This window comes from Heterocephalus glaber, unplaced genomic scaffold (assembly GCF_053883595.1).
Source record: "Heterocephalus glaber isolate CG9 unplaced genomic scaffold, H.glaber_assembly_v1.0 deba00001446, whole genome shotgun sequence".
Lineage (NCBI taxonomy): Eukaryota > Metazoa > Chordata > Mammalia > Rodentia > Bathyergidae > Heterocephalus > Heterocephalus glaber.
Window position 1 is genome coordinate 1361658 of NW_028258298.1, and position 23981 is coordinate 1385638.

At 42.5% G+C, this 23981-nt stretch overlaps 1 protein-coding gene and 1 pseudogene across 1 annotated transcript in view; both read right to left on the reverse strand.

The window, feature by feature from the left end:
* LOC110345442 (beta-galactosidase-1-like protein 3) overlaps window positions 1-16305 on the reverse strand; it is a 33411-nt pseudogene extending 17106 nt beyond the window's left edge.
* A 198-nt stretch (window positions 16306-16503) lies between these two features.
* LOC101716216 (beta-galactosidase-1-like protein 2) overlaps window positions 16504-23981 on the reverse strand; it is a 76705-nt gene continuing 69227 nt past the window's right edge. The window contains 1 exon segment of the mRNA XM_087214256.1: window positions 16504-22964. Within this exon segment, the coding sequence (XP_087070382.1) occupies window positions 22830-22964 (135 nt within the window). The 3' untranslated portion in view covers window positions 16504-22829.

Genomic DNA, 23981 nt, shown 5'->3' on the forward strand with positions numbered 1-23981 from the left:
GAAAATCCAATAGCAGAAAATGGTTTCTGACAGGTCTCCCACCACCTCAGCAGCTATTATGTATAGTAGCTGCCCTCTTCCTATCGTGCCTTGCCCCCTCCCCTGTGTGACATCATGCCAAGATGGTTGCTCCCACTAAAGAATAAACCCTTCTTCCCAGTATGCCCCTGTTCCCGCCTAGAAAGTAACCCAATACTCACTTACCTCCTACCACCTAGTGACATCATGGGCTCCTCCATTCCCTAGTCACTACCTCACTCAACCCCTCCTCTGCCCCTACAAACCCCACCCCAGCCTCTATAAAAGACTCTCCCTGCCCCAGCCATATTGCTTTTGTCTCTCCTTTGTTCAGAGACAGCCCGGCAGATCTATTCCCCTAATAAAGGCTTGTTGTGGCCTGGTCTGGTCTTGGTCTTCGGCCCTTTTACCTGACAATTGCCTAGGTCATGGCAGTGCTATTGTGAACATGGTATCTCTGTCTCTGGCAATGGCAGAGCCATCATTGCAGGTCTCTGCCCTGCCTTGGCACAGTTCCGACCAAGTGAACTACACACGTGCTCCCCTGTGCCACCTCCTCAGTGCAGCCTTCTGCAGAAGATTCTCTTGGGTTCTTCCTGTAGTCCACCCTGACTGACCCCTATTATTTAGATTCCAGATTTTATGGAAATGGGGCTGTTTTGAAGGGAACTCTGCCGCACCTAATTCAAGAATTTTGTTTTGAGTGTGGTTTCTACTTTATTAGTCCTGTGTGCACAGTCAGGAGCCTTTTTTGCACCTGTAGTTTCAGAGATTTGTACACTCAGAGCTTAGGGGACATGCCCACAGCACACACAGGAAGGGCTCCACCCCTGTGTGCCAGTGGACTCTGCACCCACACTGCCTGAGCAGTGCTGCAGGTCACACAAGCCATGCCATCCTGAGCAGCTGACAGCCTTGTGCTGGGCTCAGCGGGGCAGTGCTCTCCCTCTCAGGACAGCCAAGGGCACAGGCACTGGGAACATGCTGAGAACATGCCTGGGGCTCTGTGTGTGCTAGGTGATGCTACCTTTTGTCATTGTTTTCCTAATTATGGTGATTCATGCTCATTTGTATCTAAATTCTTCTCATTGACTAAGGCAGGTTTGTATTGTTTTGATCTATTGAGATCTATTGAGAACATGTTCCTGCCAGGCTTTGTGATAAATAACACAAAGATTTTAGGTCATTTAGTCATTAATCCAACATTCTGAGCAGGATATCTGGGACAGGAGTGAGATGTGCAGTTGGAGGCAGAGGTTGCCACAAGGCCAGGTCGTTATGTGATTCTAAATTCCTAGATCTCAGGCATTTCTGATCTGTGTTCATTACCCCCAAGTTCAGTCCTGTTAGTCCTTTCCATTTAGCAACACTGGTATTTTCCTCGGTGTTCTTTTTTTTGAGAGACGGGGTCTTACTCTGTAGTCCAGCCTGGCCTTGAACTCACTATGCCACCCAGGCTGGCCCTGAACTCAAGGCAATCCCCTGCCTCAGTCTCCCCAAGTGCTGGGATCACAGACGTGCACCCCCACTCCCTGCCTTCAGTGTTCATTTTTATACTGGTGTCATTCTTCTACATTTCTCCAAGCACACATGTGAAAGTTGGTTTTCAGGTGTGCGTGTGTGTGTGTGTGTGTGTGTGTGTGAGAGAGTGCTTATCTGAGAGTATGCCTTGATCAAGTCATTCAGTGCAGTGCTCCTAAGGAACCAACTCCTTCACCATACATCCCTGAGAAATCACCTCTTCCCTTTTCATTCATCCCATCCACACCTCGCCAAGCTCTGAGCACAGAGCAACAGAGCATGGTTGAAAGTCAGCTGGACACTGAAGCACAAACCACCTGCTCTGGATGAGATCTTCACAGGCCCTCACGCTGCCCTCAAACTAGAGGATCAGCTCTGGGGCAGGAGCCCAGCCTTTGGGAAAGTAGGCCATGGAGGCCAGGCCAGCACTCACGTGGTGACAGTGTTGAGGCCACAGGCCTTCAGCTTCAGCAGGCGGTCCCTCCAGTACTGCCTGGGTACCCAGAAGTAGTGGATGGAGCCCCTGAAGATCAGGAACTTGTACCTCTCCAGGGTGAAGTGTGCTCTGCTGAAGCAGTGCTAGCAGTGTGGAGACCCACAGATCTGTGCTTCACCCTGGGAGGGGGTCAGGTGGGACTAGTTGAACCTGGAGGGGAGAAGGAGAGAATGGCAGATGAGTTGAGTGGGGGAACTGACGTGCCCTGATGGAAGGCCAAGTCCCTGTTGGCAAGACATGCCCACCCACACAGCATGGGCACAGTGCTTCGTCCAGGGCAGGAGAGAGCTGCCTCCACAGGTAAACCCGGACAGAGGTGCCTCCACCTTTCTAGACATAAGGTTCCCTTTAGCCCCAAACTTCAGGGCAAGATGGGGTAAGATGAGTGGCAGGAAACAGACACCCAGGATACGCTTCCAGGAGAGACACAGGCTGCAAGGAGAAAGGGACAGTGGTGACAAGGAGAGGCACAGCTACACAAGCTGCCAGGACAGGAAGCTGCTCCAGAAGCCCTAGAAGCCAGAGCCCCTGGGACTGCAGTCAGATCTCCTCCTGGGGGAGCCTGTCAGGGGCTGCAGCCCCAACTGGGTCCTCCCAGGTCCCCACAACAGTGGTCCCTGTGAGAGGACAGGGCTGGCCTTGGGGTGGGTCCATGACAGGCAGAGCAGGCCATTCAGGGTCCAGGAGGCATCCACACCCAGGTTTATTTCGGGGCTCACTGTGCAGACCCTTGGGGGACAAGTGAGGGCGGTGTTTGCAGCAACAGAGCTGGGGGAAAGGAGGCTGAAGAGGGTGCAGAGGAGAGGCTCCTGCAGTCTGAGGACCAGAGGCACCCAGTCCAGGTGTGTTCCCGTGTGCCTGTGCGTGACCCGCTGGCCTGCAGGCCCTGGGGAGGTCTAGGAGTCTTCTGCTGAGCATGCTCAGTGATGGAGGCAGGAGGGCTGGGGAAAGGTAGAGATCTCGGGCTGGGGTAGGACTGGTGAGGGTCAGGGGTCACCTGGGGTGGGTCCTGGTGCCCATGGCCTAGGACCGGTGAGCAAAGGTTCCACCTAGCTGTCTTGTTCTGGCAGCTGAGGATGCTGTGTGGTGGGGAGACTTGGGCCCAGACACTTGGACCCAGTTGTACCCTCCTAGATACTGTGACAACGTCTGTCCTGAGGCACAGGGTCCTGGGCCTGACCCACAGTGCCACCTCCTTCCCTTCCTGCACCCTCTTTAGAGCTCTCCTGGTTCAGAACCTCCCTGGCAGTGCCTGGGGAGGCTATTGCCTCTTACCAGAGCACAGCAGAGCCTGAGCTCAGAGTCCCCACCAAAAGTCTGGACGCAGGGCCTTTCAGCCCTGGGAAGTAAAACAGGATGATTCTGGGTTATGTCCTGGCCTTGATTTTGTTCAACTAAGTGTCACAGCCATCTAGTAAGAACAGTGAGATCAGTGGAAGGGAAGGAGGGAGAAGTGAACCACAGTGTTCTTGAGAGCAAGAAGTCTGGATTCCAGAGGCTGCAGACTAACAATGGACGAGTCGTGGGCACAGTTGCGTAGTTTCAAAAGGACAAGTAAAGGCTAAAATAAAAATTGCACTGAGTGCAATGAAGTATAGATGATCCTGCCCTATACTTAATTTCTGAAGAACCTCCATACTGTTTCATACTGCTGTATACTAATTTACATTCCCACTAACAGAGTGGCAGTTTTCCCTTTTATCCACATCATTTCTGTCCTCTTTTGTCTTTTTCATAATAGCCATTCTAACTGTGCTGAAGTTGCACATCATTGTGGTTCTGATTTACACTTTGCATGTCTCCTTTCTTTGTTGTTTTTTTTGGTACCAGAGATCGAACTCGGAACCTTGAGCTTTCGAGGCAGGTGGTGGAACCACTGAGCTAAATCCTCAGCCCTGCATGTTTACTTTTGAGATACATCAGTTTAGGATGCCATTTTAAAATCAGAATAATTGCATCTCATTTCTCTGAGTGCCCACACTCCACTATTGAGTGTGTCCTAAAATCTCTGCCTAATAACCCCATCTTATGCCTCTCACTGACAAGTCTTGAAAATTCTTTTTCCTCTATGGGAGTCAGCGAAGCTTCAAGCATTCTGTGTTTAGGGTGGGTCTTAGTCCACCTAATCTCACCTTCAGAAACCTCTCAGACCCAGCCAGGTGATGTTTTCTTTTGGCAAGTCAGCCAGGTGGTAAAAAGAAGCATCAAGAGAGTGATTTTGTTAAGTCCAGCCAAAGGCTTTTCTTCCCCACTTCCCCCAACCCCTTACCCCCTGAAGCATAGTGTATCCCTTTTTTTCATCCTTTTTCTCTCTCCCCATGTACAAACATCTACAACCTTAAGTTGTTCCTTTTCAGGAGTCAGAAGCTTCCAAAGTCCTAGAAAATGAGAAGTTGCACATAAAAGCACCAAAGACAAGAGGCACTGGCTCCCCCTAGTAAGAAATGTGAAGAGGGTTAGGACAGAAAGCAGCCTCACTAGATGCTCCTGCAGGTCACCATACCCCATTTCTGAGTCAGATGGAACTTAAATTTCCTCACCAGGGAGAAAACATAAATGATATCAGAAATTTTTTTATATTAAATTCTTTTATTGGTACATTGTAGGTATACAACACAATTACATTTCTCATTGGGAATTGTACCTTTACATAATGCATCTTGGTTCTTATTTTTCTCCCATTCCTAACCCTCCCTTCATGCCCTCCATTCTTCCCTATTTACAAAGACTTTATTTCCATTTTTTCTATTTCTCATCATTTGTCCTTTCCCTTTTTTCCTTTCCCTGGCCCCTCCCACTACCCCTACCACTTTGGACCTTTTCTTCCTATTGTACATTATCGATTATTCATTCTACATATTGGTACATTTTAGTTATACAATATAATGACATTCATCATTGGAAATTTGCACCTTTACATAATCTCTCTTGGTTCTTATTTTTCACCCTTGCCCAGCCCTCCCTTCAACCCCTCCAGTCCTCCCTATTTACAAAGATTTTGTTCCTATTTTTCCATTTTCTCATATTAATCCCATTCCCTTCTATCCTTTCCCCTAGCCCTCCCACTTCCTTCCCCTTTGCCCCTTTTCTTCCTATTTCACATTACCTATTATACATTTAGTCCTTATTTACACTTTCAGTTTCTCACACCAGAGAAACTATTCGGTATTTATACATGTGTGTCCTATTTATTTCACTTAAGAGTATCACCTCAATGTGCATCCACTTAGCTATAAATGTCTCTAATTTCTCATTTTTTATGGCTGAGTAGTACTCCATTTTATAAAAAAAACCACATTTTCTTTATCCAGTCTCCAGTTGATGGGCATTTGGGCTGTTTCCAAATTTTAGCTATTGCAAACTGTGCTACTATGAACATGGGCGCACATATATCACTGTGGTATGACTCTTTTAATTCTTTGGGGAAGATCCCCAGCAGTGGAATAGCGGGGTCAAATGGGACTTCCAGTCCTAGTTCTTTGAGGTATCTCCATACTGATTTCCACAGTGCTTGCACCAGTCTACACTCCCACCAGCAGTGGAGCAGGGTTCCTCTTTCCCCACAGCCCTGCCAGCATTTGTTATTGGTTGATTTCATGATAGCAGCCATTTTTTCTGGAGTGAAGTGGAATCTCAGTGTTGTTTTCATTTGCATCTCTTGAATGACCAGTGATGTTAAACACTTTTTCATATATGTATTTGCTATTTTTACTTCTTTGTCTGAGAAATGTCTGTTCATTTCAGATGCCCATTTTTCGATTGGGTCTTTAAATTTTAAGTTCTTTATAGATTCGAGATAGCAGACCCTTGTCTGAGGAAGAACAGGTGAAGATTTTTTCCCACATTGTGAGTTGTCTCTTCACACTGCTGGTGGTTTCTCTTGCTGTGCAGAAGCCTTTTAATAAGAAGAGATCCCACTTGTTGATTGTTTGTGCTAGTTCACGGGCAACTGAGGTTTTGTTCATAAAATCTTTTCCTACACCAATGTCTTCAAGGGTTCTACCTAACCTCTGATCAAACTGGTTCAGAGTTTCTATTTTAATATTTAGATCTTTAATCCATTTTGATTTTAGTTTACTGCATGGTGAGAGATATAGGTCTAGTTTTAATCTTTGGCAAGTTGAACCCCAGTTTTTCCAGCACCATTTATTAAAGAGGCTATCTTTCCACCAGTGAGGGTGTTTGGCTCCTTTATCAAAGATGAGATGGCTGAGTGTGTCTGGCATTGTTTCTGAAACTTCTAATCTGTTCCACTGGTCCTCAAGTCTGTTTCTTTGCCAATACCATGCTGTTTGTATCACAGTAGCTTTGTAGTAGAGTTGCAGGTTGGGGATTGTGATACCCCCTGCCATGTCTCTGTTACCTAGAATTGCTTTTGCTATTCTGGGTCTCTTCTTGTTCCAAATGAATTTTTGGATTGTTTTCTCAAGGTCCATAAAGTATGCTGCTGGGATCTCAATTGGAATTGCATTGAATCTATATAGCAGTTTTGGAAGTATGGCCATTTTCACTATATTAATCCTTCCTACCCAGGAGCAGGGGATGCCTGTCCATGTTCTGATATCATCTTCAATCTCGCTTTTCAGAGTGCCATAGTTTTCAGAGAAGAGGTTTTTGATTTATTTCGCTAGGTTGATTCCTAGGTATTTCAGTTTTTTGGATGCTATTGTGAAAGGAATTATTGGCCCTATTTCTCTCTCAGTGAGTCTGTCATTGATGTAGAGGGAAACTATTGATTTTTGTGTGTTGACTTTGTAACCAGCTACTTGACTGAATTTGGTTATGAAGTCTAGAAGACTTTTGGTGGAGTTCTTGGGGTCTTCTATATAGAGTATCATGTCATCTGCAAATAATGACAATTTGACTTCTTCATTACCTATCTTTATTCCTTTTATTTCTTTCTCATGTCTAATTCCCATGGCTAATGTTTCCAGAACTATATTGAACAAGAGTGGTGACAGTGGACATCCTTGTCTTGTTCCTGATTTGAGTGTGAAGGATTTCAGTTTTTCAGCATTTAGTATGATATTGGCTGTTGGTTTTTCATAGATGGCTTCTATCAGTTTGAGGTAGAGACCATCTATTCCAATTTTTTGTAGGGTTTTTATCATAAATGCATGTTGGATTTTCTCAAATGCTTTTTCTGCATCTATGGAGATAATCATATGGTTTTTGTCCTTGGCTCTATTGATATAGTGTATTACATTGATTGATTTGCATATGTTGAACCATCCCTGCATCCCTGGCATGAATCCCACTTGATCAGGGTGTATGATCTTCTTGATGATCTTCTGCATTCTGTTTGCCATTATCTTATTAAGGATTTTTACATCTATGTTCATTAGTGAGATTGGCCTGTAGTTCTCTTTTTCAGTTGGGTCTTTCTCTGCTTTGGGGATCAAGGTGATGCTTGCTTCCAGGAATGAATTTGGGAGCATTGCTTCCCTTTCAATTTCATTGAAGAGTTTAAACAGTAGTGGCAGTGGTTCCTCTCTAAATGTCTTGTAGAATTCAGCAGTGAAGCCATCAGGGCCCGGGCTTTTCTTAGTTGATAAGTTTTTAATTACATTTTCAATTTCATTGGTTGATATTGGGTTGTTCAGAATTTTTAGGTCTTCTTCATTCAACTTTGGTAATTCGTATGTATCTAGGAATCTGTCCATTGCTTCTGTGTTGTCCATCTTATTGGCGTACAGGTTCTGGAAGTAGGTATTGATGATCCTCTGGATTTCTGCTGGGTCTGTTGTCATTTCACCCTTTTCTTTCCTAATTGCATGGATATGGGCCTTTTCTTTCCTTTTTCTGACAAGGTTGGCTAAAGATTTGTCAATTTTGTTGATTCTTTTGAAGAACCAACTCTTGGCTTCATTAATGTTTTTGTATCATTCTCTTAGTCTCCATTGCATTGATTTCTCCTGTGATCTTTACAATTTTCTCCCTTGTATGAGCTCTGGGATTGTGTTTCTCTTCTTTTTCTAGAAGCTTGAGGTTCAGCATCAGGTTGTTTAATTGAACTCCTTCTGTTTTCCTAATATGTGTATTCACTGGTATGAATTTCCCTCATAAGACTACATTCATTGTGTCCCATAGATTCTGATATGTTGTATTGTCATTGTCATTTAATTGAAGGAACTGTCTGATTTCTTCTTTAATTTCCTCTATGATCCATTGGTTATTCAGAAGTGTGTTGTTCAATTTCTACGTGTTTATGAAATTTTTTGAGTTTCTTTTGCTATGGATCTCCAATTTCATCACACTATGGTTTGATAATATACAGGGGATAACTTCAGTTCCTTTGCACTTACTTAAATATGTTCTATGTGTGAGTATGTGGTCTATTTTGGAGAATGACCCAGGTGCAGCTGAGAAGAATGTGTATTCTGATTTTGTGGGGTGGAAGACTCTGTAAACCTCTGTCAAGTTCATTTGTTCAAGAGTTCAATTGAGTTCTAGTATTTCATTACTTATTTTTAGTCTACTTGATCTATCTATTTGTGACAGTGGGGTGTTGAGGTCCCCCACTACAATTGTTTTAGCGCATATATGACTTTTCATGTCCGTTACTATTTGTTTTATATAGTTGGGCACACTAGTATTTGGTGCATAGATATTTATGATTGTCATCTCTTCTGCTTGGATTCTTCCCTTTACAAAGATGTAGTGTCCTTCTTCATCTCTCTTAATCAGTGTTGGTTTGAATTCTACTTGATCTGCAAAGAGAATAGCTACTCATGCTTTTTTTTGGGTTCCTGTCACATGTAGTATTGTTTTCCACCCTTTAAGTTTCAGTCTATGAGTTTCCTTTTGAATTAAGTGTGTTTCTTGTATGCAGCATATTGTTGGATTTTGCTTCTTGACCCATTCTGCCAGTCTATTTCTTTTGATTGGTGAATTGAGACCATTAATATTGATGGTTATAACTGAAATGTATTGACTTGTCATTGCCATGACTTTTTCTTTTTGTTAGGTTCTCCCCCTTTACATTTCATTTCTTGTCATGCCAGATGGGTTCATTCTGCTTTGCTTGCTGGAGTTGTGATCCTCAATGGCTGTTCCTAGGATATTGTGTAAAATTCTTTGGAGTGCTGGTTTGGTATTCACAAAGTTCCTAAGGTGCTCTTTGTCATGAAAGTATCTTATTTCTCCATCCATTTTGAAAGATAGTTCTGCAGGGTACCTCGATCTGGGTTGGAGGCTGTTTTCTTTTAGGGCTTGGAATATGTCATTCCAAGCTCTTCTTTCCTTGATGGTTTGTGTTGACATGTCTGCTGTGATTCTGATGGGCTTTCCTTTGTGATTTGTTTCTTTTCTCTAACTGCTTGGAGAACTTTGTTCTTCTGTTGAGTTTCTGGAATCTTAGCAATTATATGCCTATGTGTAGGGTTTTTCTGATCAAAGCTATTTGGAGTCCTATATGCCTCACTTATCTGTATGTCAAGCTCTTTTCCCCTGCTTGGGAAGTTTTCTGCCATTATTTCTGTGAAGAGGTTTTTTATGTCATCTCCACTCTCTCCTGTTTCTTCATTGACTCTGATCAGCCTTATGTTCTTCTTCTTTGCATCATCTAGCAGCTGCTGGATTGATTTCTCATGTTCCCTTATAATTGTGAAGCAATTTTTCTTTTCCTGGTCACTAATTGCAATCTTATCTTCTATATCCAAAATTCTGTCCTCACATTGGCTCATTCTGCTGTGTAGACTTTCAGTGGAGTTTTTCATCTCCTAGAAATCTATTTCCATCTGTTTTATGGATTCCATTTGTTTCCTATGTTGGGATTCCATCATGTTCCTGAGCTCCTCTTTAGATTTATTAATCATGTCTTGCACTAGGGGCACAATTTCTCCTGTTATCTGAGAAATTATTTCTGATTTCATTTTTTCCAGATCCCCTTTTGTTGCCAGTTCAGTGGGTCCAGGTGGCTGAGTATCAGAGTGTTCCATCTCCTTTCCCTTTGAGGTTGCTGTAGGTAATCTGGAAGTCTGGTTTTGAGACTTATTTATGTGTTTTTTCATTTCAACGGGGTCGGGGGGGCTGTTAGCGCCTGCACGGATTACCTCTTCTGAGCTGGGTGAGGTGGGATAGGGGCCGGGAGCAGCGGTAGGGATGGTGACCCAAAAGCCCTTTCCTGTGGGCTGGGAGCAGCTGGAGGGATGGTGGCTGGGAAACTCCTTCCTCTGGGCCAGGAGCAGCAGGACAGAAGGTGGCCCAAAAGCCCTTTCCCCTGGGCTGGGACCAGCGAGAGGGATGGTGACCAGGAATCCCCTTCCTCTGGACCAGGAGCAATGGGATGGTGGCTCAGAAGCCCCTACCTCTGGGCCGGGAACAGTGGGACTCCGTACTGTGGTCTGGTGGTCCGGTGTCCTCTGCATCTTTGTAGTGTGGAACCAGGTGGCTGCCTGTCTGCAGTGGGGTGATTCAGTGTCTTCCGCGCGACTCAGGACCTCGGTAGGGTGTGCACAGATCTGCCTGTCTGCAGTGGGCTGATTCAGTGTGTTCCGCGCGACTCCTTTTTTTTTTTTTGCTATTGAGTTTTGAGTTCCTTATATATTTTGAATATTAATCTCTTATCAGATCTATAATTTGCACACATTTTTTCCCATTTTTTACATGGTCTCTTACTCTGTTGTTCATTTTGCTGTGCAGAAGCTTTTTAATTTGATGTAATCTCATTTGTCTATTTTTGCATTTGTTTTGTAAGCATCATCTGACGCTTATTTTATTTCATCCCTTGAAAAATACCATGCCATGTCCTTCTGGCCTCTGTACAATATATTAATAGCCAACAAAAGAGAAAGGAAAGAGAATGGGAACGAGGTACAGAGGCAGCTGATTGGTTACAGTTTCATGTATCTTTCTAAACATGTTTATATATCAACTCAGTCTGTACAAAGATACCTTTAGGCCAAACTTAAAATATGTACAGAGGCTTCTCTAAGCAAACTTAATTCAATTAAACAACTCCCCACTAACTTGACCAAAGATTTGGTCATTAACATCACTCTCTGTCGCTATCATAAATGAACTTATTTGGCCTCAAAACCTGACAGAAATAGCAGAGCAGTAGTTTTTGTAAACTGGAAAGAGGAAGTAGAGTATAAAAAAACCCTAATTAGTTCTTGTCAGGTTACTTCAGGCTACTTTGGAAGGGAGGAAGAGTAGAGGTTAAAACAGGGACAATTTCCTTATGCTGACTTGGGTAGATTAGAACATCTACTTTCCAGGAAAAAATATGGTCTGTTGGGGAGCTGCTTTCTTAAATTTCAGTTTGATAATGTGATGGTATAAATAACTCCATTTTGTTTGGTCTGGTCTTGGGAGGAATTCAATCTGAAACCATGACACTGGCCTCCCTTATTTTTTAAAGTGATCTTCCCCCTTTTCGGTGGAGCTCTGTCCCTGGGAGTATGACCATAGTGTAGGGCATTTGCATTACTCTCAGGGACCATCATTCTGAGTTTCTGGTCTCAACACATCAGTCAAATCTTATGGTATCATCACACCATATTTCATTTTTTGTGTGAATTTTTTTGTGTTTTTGTCATTTCAGTTGAAGAGAGACCATTTGACACTCTATGGATGACTGCATACAGACATTCATAATTTTTGAGAGAATACTGCACATAAGGGAGACTACCATTGTGACTATTAAAAGAATAATACCAAGAGTTTGGAGTATACTCTTTAGCTGGGGTCACCATGAACCAAACCAGCCAGAGTCAAACAGACTAAAGGAAAAACAAGTTAAAGAGAATCTACTGGTTACCTTTACATGATGCATCTTGGTTCTTATGTTTTTCCCATTCCTAGCCCTCCCTTCATGCCCTCCACCCTTCCCTATTTACAAAGACTTTATTTCCATTTTTTCCATTTCTCATCATTTGTCCTTTCCCTTCTTCCCTTTCCCTGGCCCCTCCCACTACCCCTACCACTTTGGATATTTTCTTCCTATTTTACATTATCGATTATTCATTCTAATCATTAGAACATTTTAGGTATACAATATAATGACATTCATCATTGGAAATTTGCACCTTTACATAATCTCTCTTGGTTCTTATTTTTCACCCTTGCCCAACCCTCCCTTCAACCCCTCCAGTCCTCCCTATTTACAAAGATTTTGTTTCTGTTTTTCCATTTTCTCATATTAATTCCATTCCCTTCTTTCCTTTCCCCTAGCCCTCCCGCTTCCTTCCCCTTTGCCCCTTTTCTTCCTATTTCACATTACCTATTATACATTTTAGTCCTTATTTACACTTTCAGTTTCTCACACCAGAGAAACTATTTGGTATTTACACATGTGTGTCCTATTTATTTCACTTAAGAGTATTGCCTCAATGTGCATCCACTTAGCTATAAATGTCTCTAATTTCTCATTTTTTATGGCTGAGTAGTACTCCATTTTATAAAAAAAACCACATTTTCTTTATCCAGTCTCCAGTTGATGGGCATTTGGGCTGTTTCCAAATTTTAGCTATTGCAAACTGTGCTACTATGAACATGGGCGCACATATATCACTGTGGTATGACTCTTTTAATTCTTTGGGGAAGATCCCCAGCAGTGGAATAGCGGGGTCAAATGGGACTTCCAGTCCTAGTTCTTTGAGGTATCTCCGTACTGATTTCAACAGTGGTTGCACCAGTCTACACTCCCACCAGCAGTCTACTGGTTTTAACCAAGCTTCCTGTTCCTGGATTCCTTGCAACTGTGTCTAATACCTGACATGTTGTTCTTCCATGGGCAACCAACACTGTCAGCACCCAAACCAAATCATTCCCGTTCAGCTAGTGGGTGATTTTAAGCAACTCTATTATCTAGTACAACTTCAGCAAGAGAATTTTTTAAAGTTTGTTGTTTAACCAAAGCTTTTGCAGGACAGTCTGCTATACAGCTTGTGATTGTTTGGGATAAATGTCTAGTTACTGTCTCACTTCTATTTACTCCAACCAACAGGGGAGAAAAAAGGCCCAACAACTAACGTTCATCCCAAAGAGCTAATGCCCCCAGCAATGTTCTCTTTAATCTATGAGGTGGGTTAAGAGGAGTGAACAGATGTTCTGTGTTTGATTATGAAACAACAAAGATACCATTAAAATTCCTACCCCAGTAGTACAGTGGATACAGCTCAGTGGTTGAGTGCTTGCCTAGCATGTGCAATCCTCAACAACACATAAACAATGATTAATTAAAAAGTAAATTCCTAGCCCACACTGGTCTTTCATAGTCGATGCATTAAGAACTGAAGTTATCCATGCATACAGCTGACCATGAGATGTCAGCAAATAAGTGATTACTGGTCTGGAAAGTGCTGTGATACTGTTACATAAGTCAGTTTGTAAGAAACTGTTTGGGGTCTTGGCTGCAATGTGTTTTGTAGTAGATTCATTGGTCCTTGTTCTTATATTTTATGATGAGGCCTAATGGATTGCAAAATCTCACCACTGTACAATTTGAGCAACTGTTATGGTAGTGATGTTGCTAAAGTTGACCAACGGGTGGGCTGAAGTAAACCTGCAGTTGTGTAAAGACCTGTATTTTGCATGATGAATCCAGGGCTCCACCAAGTTAACCAAAGAAGGGACTGACTGTGAAATTATAATAACCAAATTATTCTGTGAAGCAAAGTAGTAGGCAAAAGCATGAAAAAATTAAGAGATGTTAGAGTTTCCTGGCAACAGAGAAGTCTTAATTCGTGATGTTGAGGAATCTGTCCATACCTAGGGTGCATTCTGCTCCTGTGATGCACCTTCTCTGGTCAGCTTTACCTTCGGGTAAAGTGGATATACAGTTGCAAGGATTTGGCCAGCAGGGGTTTTGAGTGGAGAGATGTGGACCCAGGGTTTGAGTCCCTGAAGCTCTGCTACAGTATAGTGGTAAGAATTTGATTTGTCTATTCCAACAGAGCTCAAGGGAAATCTTTCTCTGACATTGTTTCCAGAAGGCCGCATCTCTAGATCATAGAGGGTTTGATTGTCCTCATTTGGTGGCTCATGGAAACATTTTCCCTGATGAAAATACATTTTAACATGCTGCATTAAAGTCCTGTAGCATCTGGTCAGGTCAGAGTGAGGAAAAGCAGAAGATGCTGAGGTTCTGTTAGTAGCAGCACAGGCCTCCCATCATTATTTCCTAAGGAGTTGATCTGTACTTCCCAGGGAGAGTGACTCTAATCATGATCAAGGCACCCAGCTAATTTAGTTAGCTTTGCTTAATGCTATTATATACTTTATTTAATGTTTTACAACTTGTCCAGTGAAACAAATACTTCTAGTCCTGGAGATTTCTCTAGGAATGCTGCATGAGAAAAGACATGTTTAACAACTTTTTATCTACTTTTATAACATCAGCCTTCCAGCAGGCCAAAGCATCTGTACCATCAGAGAACAACCACTAAAATTTGCAATGGAATGAAATCCTTCCATAATGTTCAAAGGGCCTGACAAGTAGCACAAATCTGAATTTTAATCTGAAATTTTAATTGTTTTCCTAGGAGCGTGGGTTTCACAAGCTAAACATTGGTTATAAACCATTTGAACAACTTTAGAACAGTCACCACAATACTTTTTCATAATTTGGATAACTTATCTCTTCCATGAGTTGTGGACAGTTTTAAAAATGGGACCATCAAGGACTTCAGAAAGACCAGGGTCCCCATGAGTCCATGCCGAATGTTGAATTTATCTCCTTGTAAATGCCAACTTTGTTTCTCCAATTCAGTGGCATAGCATTGTTTTATTAGATAAGTTATACATAATTTTATTTGATCAGTCTTATAGAGTTCAAATTCCAGTTTTATGCACTCATTCTGAAACAACCTCCAAACTAAACAAAATTACTTCTCCTCCTCCTCCTCTTTCTTTTTTCAAAAAGCTGCATCCCTGGTCCTTTTTATTTTTCTAATGTTTAATTTGAGACAGGGTCTTGCTAAATCAGAGTGGCCCAGGCTGTGCTAGAACTTTTGATCCTCCTGCCTCAGCCTCCCAAGAGTCCTGGGATTACAGATGTCCACCACCACACCCAACTCAAAATTACTTTTTATTAGCAAACAAAACACACATTTTCGTGATCTTCTTATAATTTTCCTCACCAAAAACACACATCTTAATTTTCTTGTTTTCCTTATCATCTATAATTTTAATTATGATAGATTAATTAGAATTTATAATCCTGAAGCTTAATTTCTAGTGAACACCTGGGGAGCAAGCAATTTTTAAATGTTTTATATCAACATGTTTCATAATTTTTAGAAACATGTTTCCTTACAACACAACTTTTTAGTTAGCACACCCAAAGATACTGAAGTGTGTCCTTCAGTGTTTTAGCTCAGGCTACTAAACCAGGCTGTGTGCCTGCTGCCTCCTGTGCCATCCCTGACTGAGCAGTGTGCCTATCACTGAGGTGACAACTTTTGCAAAATGAGAGAGTTCAATTCACCAGACATACGTGTGTGAAGGGGAAGGTGTCTCTGGACTCAAATCTACCTCTTCAAGGATAGTTTTAGGGTAGTTATGAGGTGAAAAAGAAGAGGTTGTCTAAGGTTTAAGGAAAAGTGAAGCGATAGGTGGTTTGTGCATGTGCAAACAATCCTCATGGTGACCTCTAAGTCCTTGTATAAACACAACCAGCTGGTCTGCTTCAGGCCCAGTATGTTTGGGAACCATCAAGCTTCCTTCTGTTCATCCAATGTCTGATGGTGTTATATTAAGACTTATTTTAACCTCATAAAAATATATGTATTTTTTAAAGTAAGCATTTAAAAATTTCCAACTTCTTGGAATGAATCCCTTGCCTTTCCCTTTCTCCTCCCCCCATTTTCTTGTCAATTACCCTAATGTTTTTTATTATTAGCATCTCCACATCTTATGAGGGCAAGCTGAAAGTGCAGGGAAGGGCTTCTCTGATAGCAGCTCATGTTGGTAGCACAAGTAGGTGACACAGGTGCCCTTGGCAAAGGGGCCCTGACCCACACCATTTGCATGGGCTGAGTAATGCACCTGGTTAGTGTATGGACATCCCCATTATCACAAAGCCACTCCCACATGGCTCATGTGTGAGGCATGCCAGCTGCTTCACCAGAGGGTTAGACCAGGATTCACTGGCTTAGCTGACATTCTCCTCTCACTGGGTAAAATGCTTTTCAGTGGCTCTCATCCAGTCCAACAGCTGGCTGTTTTCTTTGGAGTAACTCTCCATGCACCTGGGCCACATACCTCCATCTGTGGTTGGTCCACATTGAGTATAGGTCCTTCAACGGCCCAACACCTTCTTCCATACTTTAACATCAGAGGTTCTATTCTTAAACTAATTATTCTCAGAATCCATGTTCATAAAGGCTTTTTGGGAATCTGGTGATATCAATCTACACATTTACAAGTGTACAAGTATACAAATGTACATGTGAAACAGTGCATTCACATTACACCCTTCAGTTTGACAGGTTTATTATTGATTGTGTTTAGTCTTCCTCCACATTGGCCACCCACCTTCTTAGACATACTTTCTGCTGTCCCTGAACAATTTCGGGGGTTGGAGGTGGGGAGTAGCTTTAGGGCTAGTGGCCAGATCTCTGAGCTAAAGCTGAGTTGGTCTGGAATCAAAGTTGCCACTGTAATCTCTTTTAATTTCATTTTAGCTACTACAGAGAGCAATAGCCAGCAATTGCACAATTTGTGTTTCTTTTTAGTTTTCATTTCCTTTTGTGCCCAGTAAACCAACTCACTAAGAGTTAGATACGTCTCTAAATTCCACTAGTAACTTTTATCTTGAGTAACTGATCCAAAGCACCTCCGTGGCTCCATTCCGTACAGTGATTTCATGGCCATCCAGGAATTAAAAGTTCTTCATCACCCACCTTTCATCTTTCTTTCCCAGCCATGTTTTTGTAAGCTGAAGCATCCCATTGGTTCTTGTAAGCTTTTATTATTGTTGCACCCCGTGAGAGAGAACCAACCAGAGACAGATATTAAATCCACACAGGAGTTTATTACCAGCTGGGACCGAGCTGAGCATCAGACTCAAGCCTCAACTAGGGGGAAATTAACATATTTTATACACCTTTGAGGCCAGCAGTTTCTAGACTCCCCTATGGGATAGAACTAGTAAAGCAAGCAAAATGTACAGAAGCAGAACGTCCTGCTGTTAGAACATTTGTAAAACAATAGTTGATTAATTGTTGTTTTTAAGAGACTCTCTAAGGGGAGGAGGTTTCTAGGCTTCCTCCTTCTGAGTTCATCTAAAGGGCCGGCAGGTGGGTCAAGCAGCAACATGGAGTCTGTCTTGCTAACTAGGGTCCTTCAATTATTAGTACATGTGTGCAGTACATAATGTTGACACTCCTTGTGTGGCATTGGCACATGTACAGAACACATCGCAATTATTTTTTTCCATCCCCTCCTCTCTCTTTCCCTACTTTCACCTCTTGATCCCCTCCCCATTTGAGAAAGATCTCCCTACTTCGTACAATCTTTTATTTATTTTGCTCTTTACTTAGAATTTGCTCTATTTCTCATATATGAGAAACCATGTGACATTTAAATTTGTGTGTCTGATTTATGTCACTTAACATTATGATCTGAAGGTGCATTCATTTTCCTACAAATGACTCGTTTATCTTTCTTTATGGCAGAGTAGTATTCCTTTGTGTGTAAACACCACATTTTCATTATCCATTCATCTGTTGGTGGACAGATAGACTAGTTAGCTATTGTGAATTATGGTGCTGTAAACATGGGTATGCATGTATCACTGTAATATGATGTCCTTAATTCTTTCCAAAAGATACATCTTTCCCTTCCTAATGCATGTTCCAGAAAACAATGTTTCTTTTTTGTTTCGTTTTGTGGTACAAGGGATGGAACCATTGCCCATGCTGGGCTGCATCTCCAGGGCCCCCTTGTTTGGAAACAGGGTCTCACTAAATTCCTCAGGTTAGCCTTGAATTTCTGCCCCAGCCTCATGAGTAGCTGGGATTACAGATGCACATTGCCACACCCAGCTCAGAAAACAATTTTATCCAAACTAAAATTTCCCTAGAGTCTGGTATGGTGGCTGCCTATAGTCCCAGCTACTTAGGAGACTGAGGCAGGAGGGTTTTTCAAGGCCAGGAATTCAAGGCCCATGTTTAATAAAGGTAATTTAAGATAATTTCATTAATCCTAGGCTTAACTATCTACTGACATTTAGACAAAGGCCTCCTTATAGGACTCAGTTCTGACTTTCAAAGAAATACAAAGTGAAGTAATTTATACAATTTCCTCTCCTCTCTATTTGGGAGAAAATACAATGAGCTTGTCTTTTGCACAATGCAAAGGAGACAAGCACAATCAGCAAAGAGTCTGCTACTTGCTCCAAGTTAAAAGAACCCTGGAGTTAATTTAAACAGTGTTTTCCCAGAACAAAGTAAGCTAGAGGCTTTTATTAGGGAAACACACACACACACACACACACACACACATTTGGAAGCCTCATCACGAGTAGAGGAAGGCACATTCCTAAGCACATTCAGTTTGATGTCATAATCACATGATCAATAAAAAGATGGCAGACATATTCTTGAGCATAGAATCTAATCCATTTACATTTCTCCAAAGAGCCTCAACAGAAACAAAAAGAATACAATTTTGAAGGTCTGTTAACCTTTCCAAGATTTGGAAGCCAGACAATAGAAAATAACAACTTGGGGAAGAAAAAGAAGGATGTAGATCCCAGTACCCAGGAAGGAACTGAAGGGAAAACTGGAGCCTACAGGGAAAATGGAGGGAGGGACAGATATCAGTGCAGAAAAAGGAATGGGCAATATGCACTTTCTCCCTGGCTCCCAGCTTACGGCACAAGAGAGGAGGATTGAATCTACAGAGACAAAGTGAGGGCAGAAGACTCCAGAGGACTCCAGGGAGAAACACAGCAATGGAACAGACACTGGATGCTGTGCGCTGCAGCAGCTGGTGAGGACTCCAGTCCAGGTGACTGCTGTGCTTGGTCAGACGCCATTTTAGGAAGGGCCAACTGAACCCGTGACTCAGAGCACCTGTGGGTTGCCTTCATCTCTGTGCTCCCAGTGTTGAAATCCAACAGTGACTGAGCAAGGGACAACTGAGAAAGACATCCAGGACCAGGGAGTTGTGGTCATGCCAGCAAGAGACACCCAGAGTGTTGTAGGCTGAATGACTGAGGCCCCAACCCCACAACCAGAGGCCAAGATCAGTCCAAACTTTGTGGATTTGAAAGTACCAAAATCAGCACTCTACACTAATGCTACTGCAGGTTTGCTAGGATTATCCAGCATGGATCTGGGCTCTGATTGCCTCCTTTGTCTACCAGTAAGTGCAAAGTCACACCCTGAATTAGACACAACCACAAAGCTGTAGACCCCAGAAGATAACCATAGGCTTCAAATCACAGAGAAATTTTTTCTTTGCTTTTTTGTTTGTTTAATTGATTGATTTGGGGTTTTTTGTTGTTGTTGTTGTTGTTGATTTGGAGGGGTTTTTTATTGATTTTATTTTTGTGAGGGTGAATATTGTTTTTAGTTTTAGTTATGTTTTGTTCTTTTTGTTTTTTCATTCTTTCTTCCCCTAACTTCCTCACCAATTTCCCAAGGCTTGAATAATCTTCCTTTCCCCTTCAACTTTGCTTCTAGTCTCTTTCTCTTCTTTTATTTCTCTATTTTTTTCCTCTTATCCATTTAAAATTTTCTTCCCTTAAGGTAAAATTCCTCTACTGAGTGAATATTTACAGTATATAATTTTTAAACCTTTTTATATAACTAAATCTTGTACCTATGGTTAAAGGTGGTGAATTAATAGTTATCACAGTTTGTCATTTTCTAGTCTATGCTTGATGCTAATGTTATTTCTGATTATACTACTTTAGCCGAGGTGATAGAGTTGTTGTGATCAATTGATCTTGCTTGCATGCCAATACTTAGTGCATCTGGCGATTATAAATGATACTATAGCCCTGTACCAAAGAATTGGGTGCTAGGCAAGACAGGTACCAACCTTTCTTCCCTAATAACTTGAAGAGCCAAAATCTTGGGACATACTCAAAAGCCAAAAGCCAGCTATGTCTAGAAGACAACTCTGAAGCAGTCATTTCCTAAAGAGGTCTCAATACTAGTAATAAAGCTACCAGAAAACAAAAAAATAAAAAATAGAAAAAAATAAAACACAGAACCAAGATATAACCCATAACCCTGGTAGAATCTGGTCCAACAGGTTCCAGCAAGACCATTTCTCCCCATCTTCCCTGCCTTCTCTCTCAGGACACCCTGGCTCCAAAGGCTCACTTGCTTGTGACCTAATGGGTCATATCCATCAGGTAACATTTCTCTGGTCAAGAAACCAGATAGAAGAAAGAAAGCTGTCTTGAACAATGCTGCAAGTGCAGGCCAGTAAGACAAATTAATTCATTTTCAGACAGGTCCTTCCAAAGTACTGAGATCTTTCTCTAAAACACTGGCCTTCAAGAAAGAATACTGCACAAAAGCAGTGGACTTCTCACAAGAACCAGTGATATGTAGAAAAAATAGAAAGACAGGATTCCATTGAAAGCTTCCTATCATGCCTCCTCATGATAGCATGGAAGGGAGTACTTGAATTCAGGCTCCTTTTTCAGTTGCAGATGTCCAGCAGTGAGAAGACCGACTAGGCCAACTGTCAGAGGACCCTAGTAAGTTTGCAGATGGGTTTCAAACTTAGATCCTTGCTTTTGACCTATCATGGCGAGATGTCCAATTCATCTTGGCCACTTGCTCTGTCCCATGTGAAAGACAAAGAATCCTACAAGAGGCTAGGAACCATGAAGATGAGCGATATGCTTTAAAAAGTGAAGGAAACCACCCTGGTGAGGCTATTCTCCTTTCAACAGAACCAAACTGAGACTATAATGATAGTAAGGGACTAAAACTGATGTCTAACATTATAGCTGCTTTCATCCACGAGGATGAAAATGTCCATTAAGAAATCTGTTACCTATGATAAAGTGAGTAGGGTCACACAGGGCACAGAGGAAAATCCAGCTGTCTTGTGTAACCAATTAGAATAAATCTCTCATAAATGTGCTAATATAGATTCATCTCCAGGAAGGAAGATGCACTAGTGGGACATCATTTCATTTGTCAATCAGCCCCAGATATCTGGCACAAATTACAAAAACTTCAGGTGGGCTGACACATGGCCTTTTCTGTGTTCAACTATGGAGACCCAGAGGAAGGACCAAAAAAAAAAAAAAAGGCTAAGATTATAGCTATCACAATTGGCAATGCTTTAAACTCAGCCAGGTCATCTAAAGGAAAAACCCAGGGACAACTGAGGAAAGGGGTCCTGTTTCAAGTGTAAGAAGACTGGGTGCAAGAGACTGCACCAAGCCTCTGCCTGGGCCCTGCTCTGAATGTGAGGCAGCTGATGTGCCTGTCTCGTGGCACTGGAAGTCTGACTGTACCTGTTCATAGAGAGGGGGTGGGCCAGCCAGAACCCTCATTTCCTGCTTCTACAACTGCTCCAACAACCTGCAATGCTCCTTACACAGACATTGAGGTCTTTTCTGAGGAGCCCTGGGTAATCTGAGATATCAAGGGTGAGCCAGTTCAACTGCTTACTGACACAGGGGCAGCCCACTAAATTTTGACTTCCTTCTTGGGAAACCTGCCTCTAGGTCTATAGCCATAATTGGGCTTTACGGGACCCCTAATCAGAGATTCTTTACCCCTTCTCTGATGTGTCACTTTGATGGCCAATGTTTAACCATGAGTTTGTAATTGTCCCACAGTATCCTACTCCCTTGCTAGGCAGAGATTTGCTAGCAAAACTTGGGGGCAGTTCTCAGATTCCAGCTAAGGCCAAAACAGACTTTACCTGTTGAGACTATACCAGGTCTCCCTGACCAAATTAGCCAACAGGTGGATCCTGCTGCATGCTACAATGGAATACCTGGTAGGGCAAATTCAGCTATGCCAGTAGTCACACAACTAAAAGACCCCAGCTGATTTCCCATCTAAAAGCAGTATCCAAGTCCTCCAGCCTCTCATAGATAAGTTTCTCAAATATGGCCCTCTCTGGCCTTGTCAGTCCCCTTGCAATACTCTCATTCTCCCCATAGTAAAGCCCTCAGGAGAATACAGCATGGTACCAGACCTCTGCCTCATTCTGATCCAATCCATGGGATTTGTGTTGCTTACTCTTTGGTGGGCTGCAGATAAGAGAAGGGGAGGTGAAGTAAGGCAGTGGCAGAAAAACCTGAATAAGTAGCTCCCAACTTCTTTGAATGACTTCCTAACCACACAGGCTGTCAATATGTATGGATGCAAGAGACAGGGGAAGGGGAAATAAAAAGAATTAAGATATATTATGTACATGTACCAGTCCTCCGTAAAGAATGTAATCATTATGTACTACAACTTGTACGAAAAAAATTTTTTTGAAATTTTAATTAAAACCAAAAGATCCAAGGGGTGCACACAAGGTCTTGACTCTGGGCTGACTGGGGTCAGAGTTCCCTGTGCAGCTAGCCTGGCCCTGGCTCTCACTGGAGTTCTCGGAGCCTCTGAGGTACGATTCCCTTTGGTCTTAGCTTGGTAATTCCTCTGCAGCCCTCAGTGTGATGCCAATGCACATCTGTGGTGGCCCACTCTTCCAGATCCTCCTGACAGCCTGTCTGCTAACCCAGGGCCTGTCCACACCACACTGGAATTTGCAGTGGCTTGAAAAATTAGAACCCCTTCCTTCACCCCTCTGCCTACCCATGCTGGGCCACCAGGTGGATTCGCCTAGGGGCTTAGACAGCCCTTGCTGCTCTTTGCTATGACTCAAAAGGGCAGCCATGCACAGGAGGACCAGGAGTAGATGAGGGAATCAACAGGGACTGTAAATCAGGTGCCAATGGTGGAAAGAAGGCACAAGTGGCTGCAGAGTTTCCATGAAGCAGAGTTTTCACCTGAGAATAGAAAACCAGTGGTGCAGAAAGAACATTAGAAAATAAAAGGAAAACACTGGTTTTGTAACCCTAAAAATACAAAGCATATATGAACTGCCTGTCATTTCCTGCATTCACTTTTATATTTTATTTTTAATATATTTTTTTATTTCTTGGAAGGATCACTTGTTTCAGATTCACTCTTGTGAGGTTAAATTATTCTGAGTGTCTTCTCATTTTTTTCAACATTTAATTTGGTGGTCAAATAGCTCTTATCATGGCAACATGACAAAGAATGCAGGCATGTTTTGTTACTAAGATCAGAAACAGGCACTAACTTAATCCAGAAGAGGGATGTGCTGGAGGTGAATAGGTGGATGGTGTATGCCACTAGGCTAGACAGAAAAGCCAGAACAGTTGAGTGACCTAGGTGTCAGGACTGATTGGCTTTCACAGCACCACTGTCAGTATGACTCAGTTCAGTCTATTTCCTACTTTATGTCACTGCACTGGAGACTCAAGGTCCTGGAAAAGAAAATCTGATTAGCCTATTGTGTGTGACATGCATAGGGAGGACAGAGCTATGATCAGTGAGGAGAAAGACATCTTGATTATTAAATCACAGAAATTCTCCTGAAGGGAAGGTGAGTGATTCTTCAAAGGATAACTGGGGCTGTGTGTAGTCAGTAGTATACAGCTTGTCTAGCATTCACACAACCCTGGGTTCCAGGCCCTCCAAGGGTGCAGCAGCAAATGGACATCTGGATCGGACTACCAACAACAGAAGCAAGGGAAGCTGAGTACTTGACAGCAGAAACCCAACTAGCAACAAACCCAAAATCTTCAACACTTGGGCCAAATGCATTCCCTGCCTGTGACAACCTAACAGATGCACTAGAGTTATCTAATATGACAGCCTGAGAAACAGCCATAGGAAGGAGGATCTCATTCAGAGGAAAAAAGAAGAGGAGGATGCAAGGATTAGCTTATAGGGAGACAAGGATTCTGGAAACACTGTGGGAATGTCAAGAAGGGAGT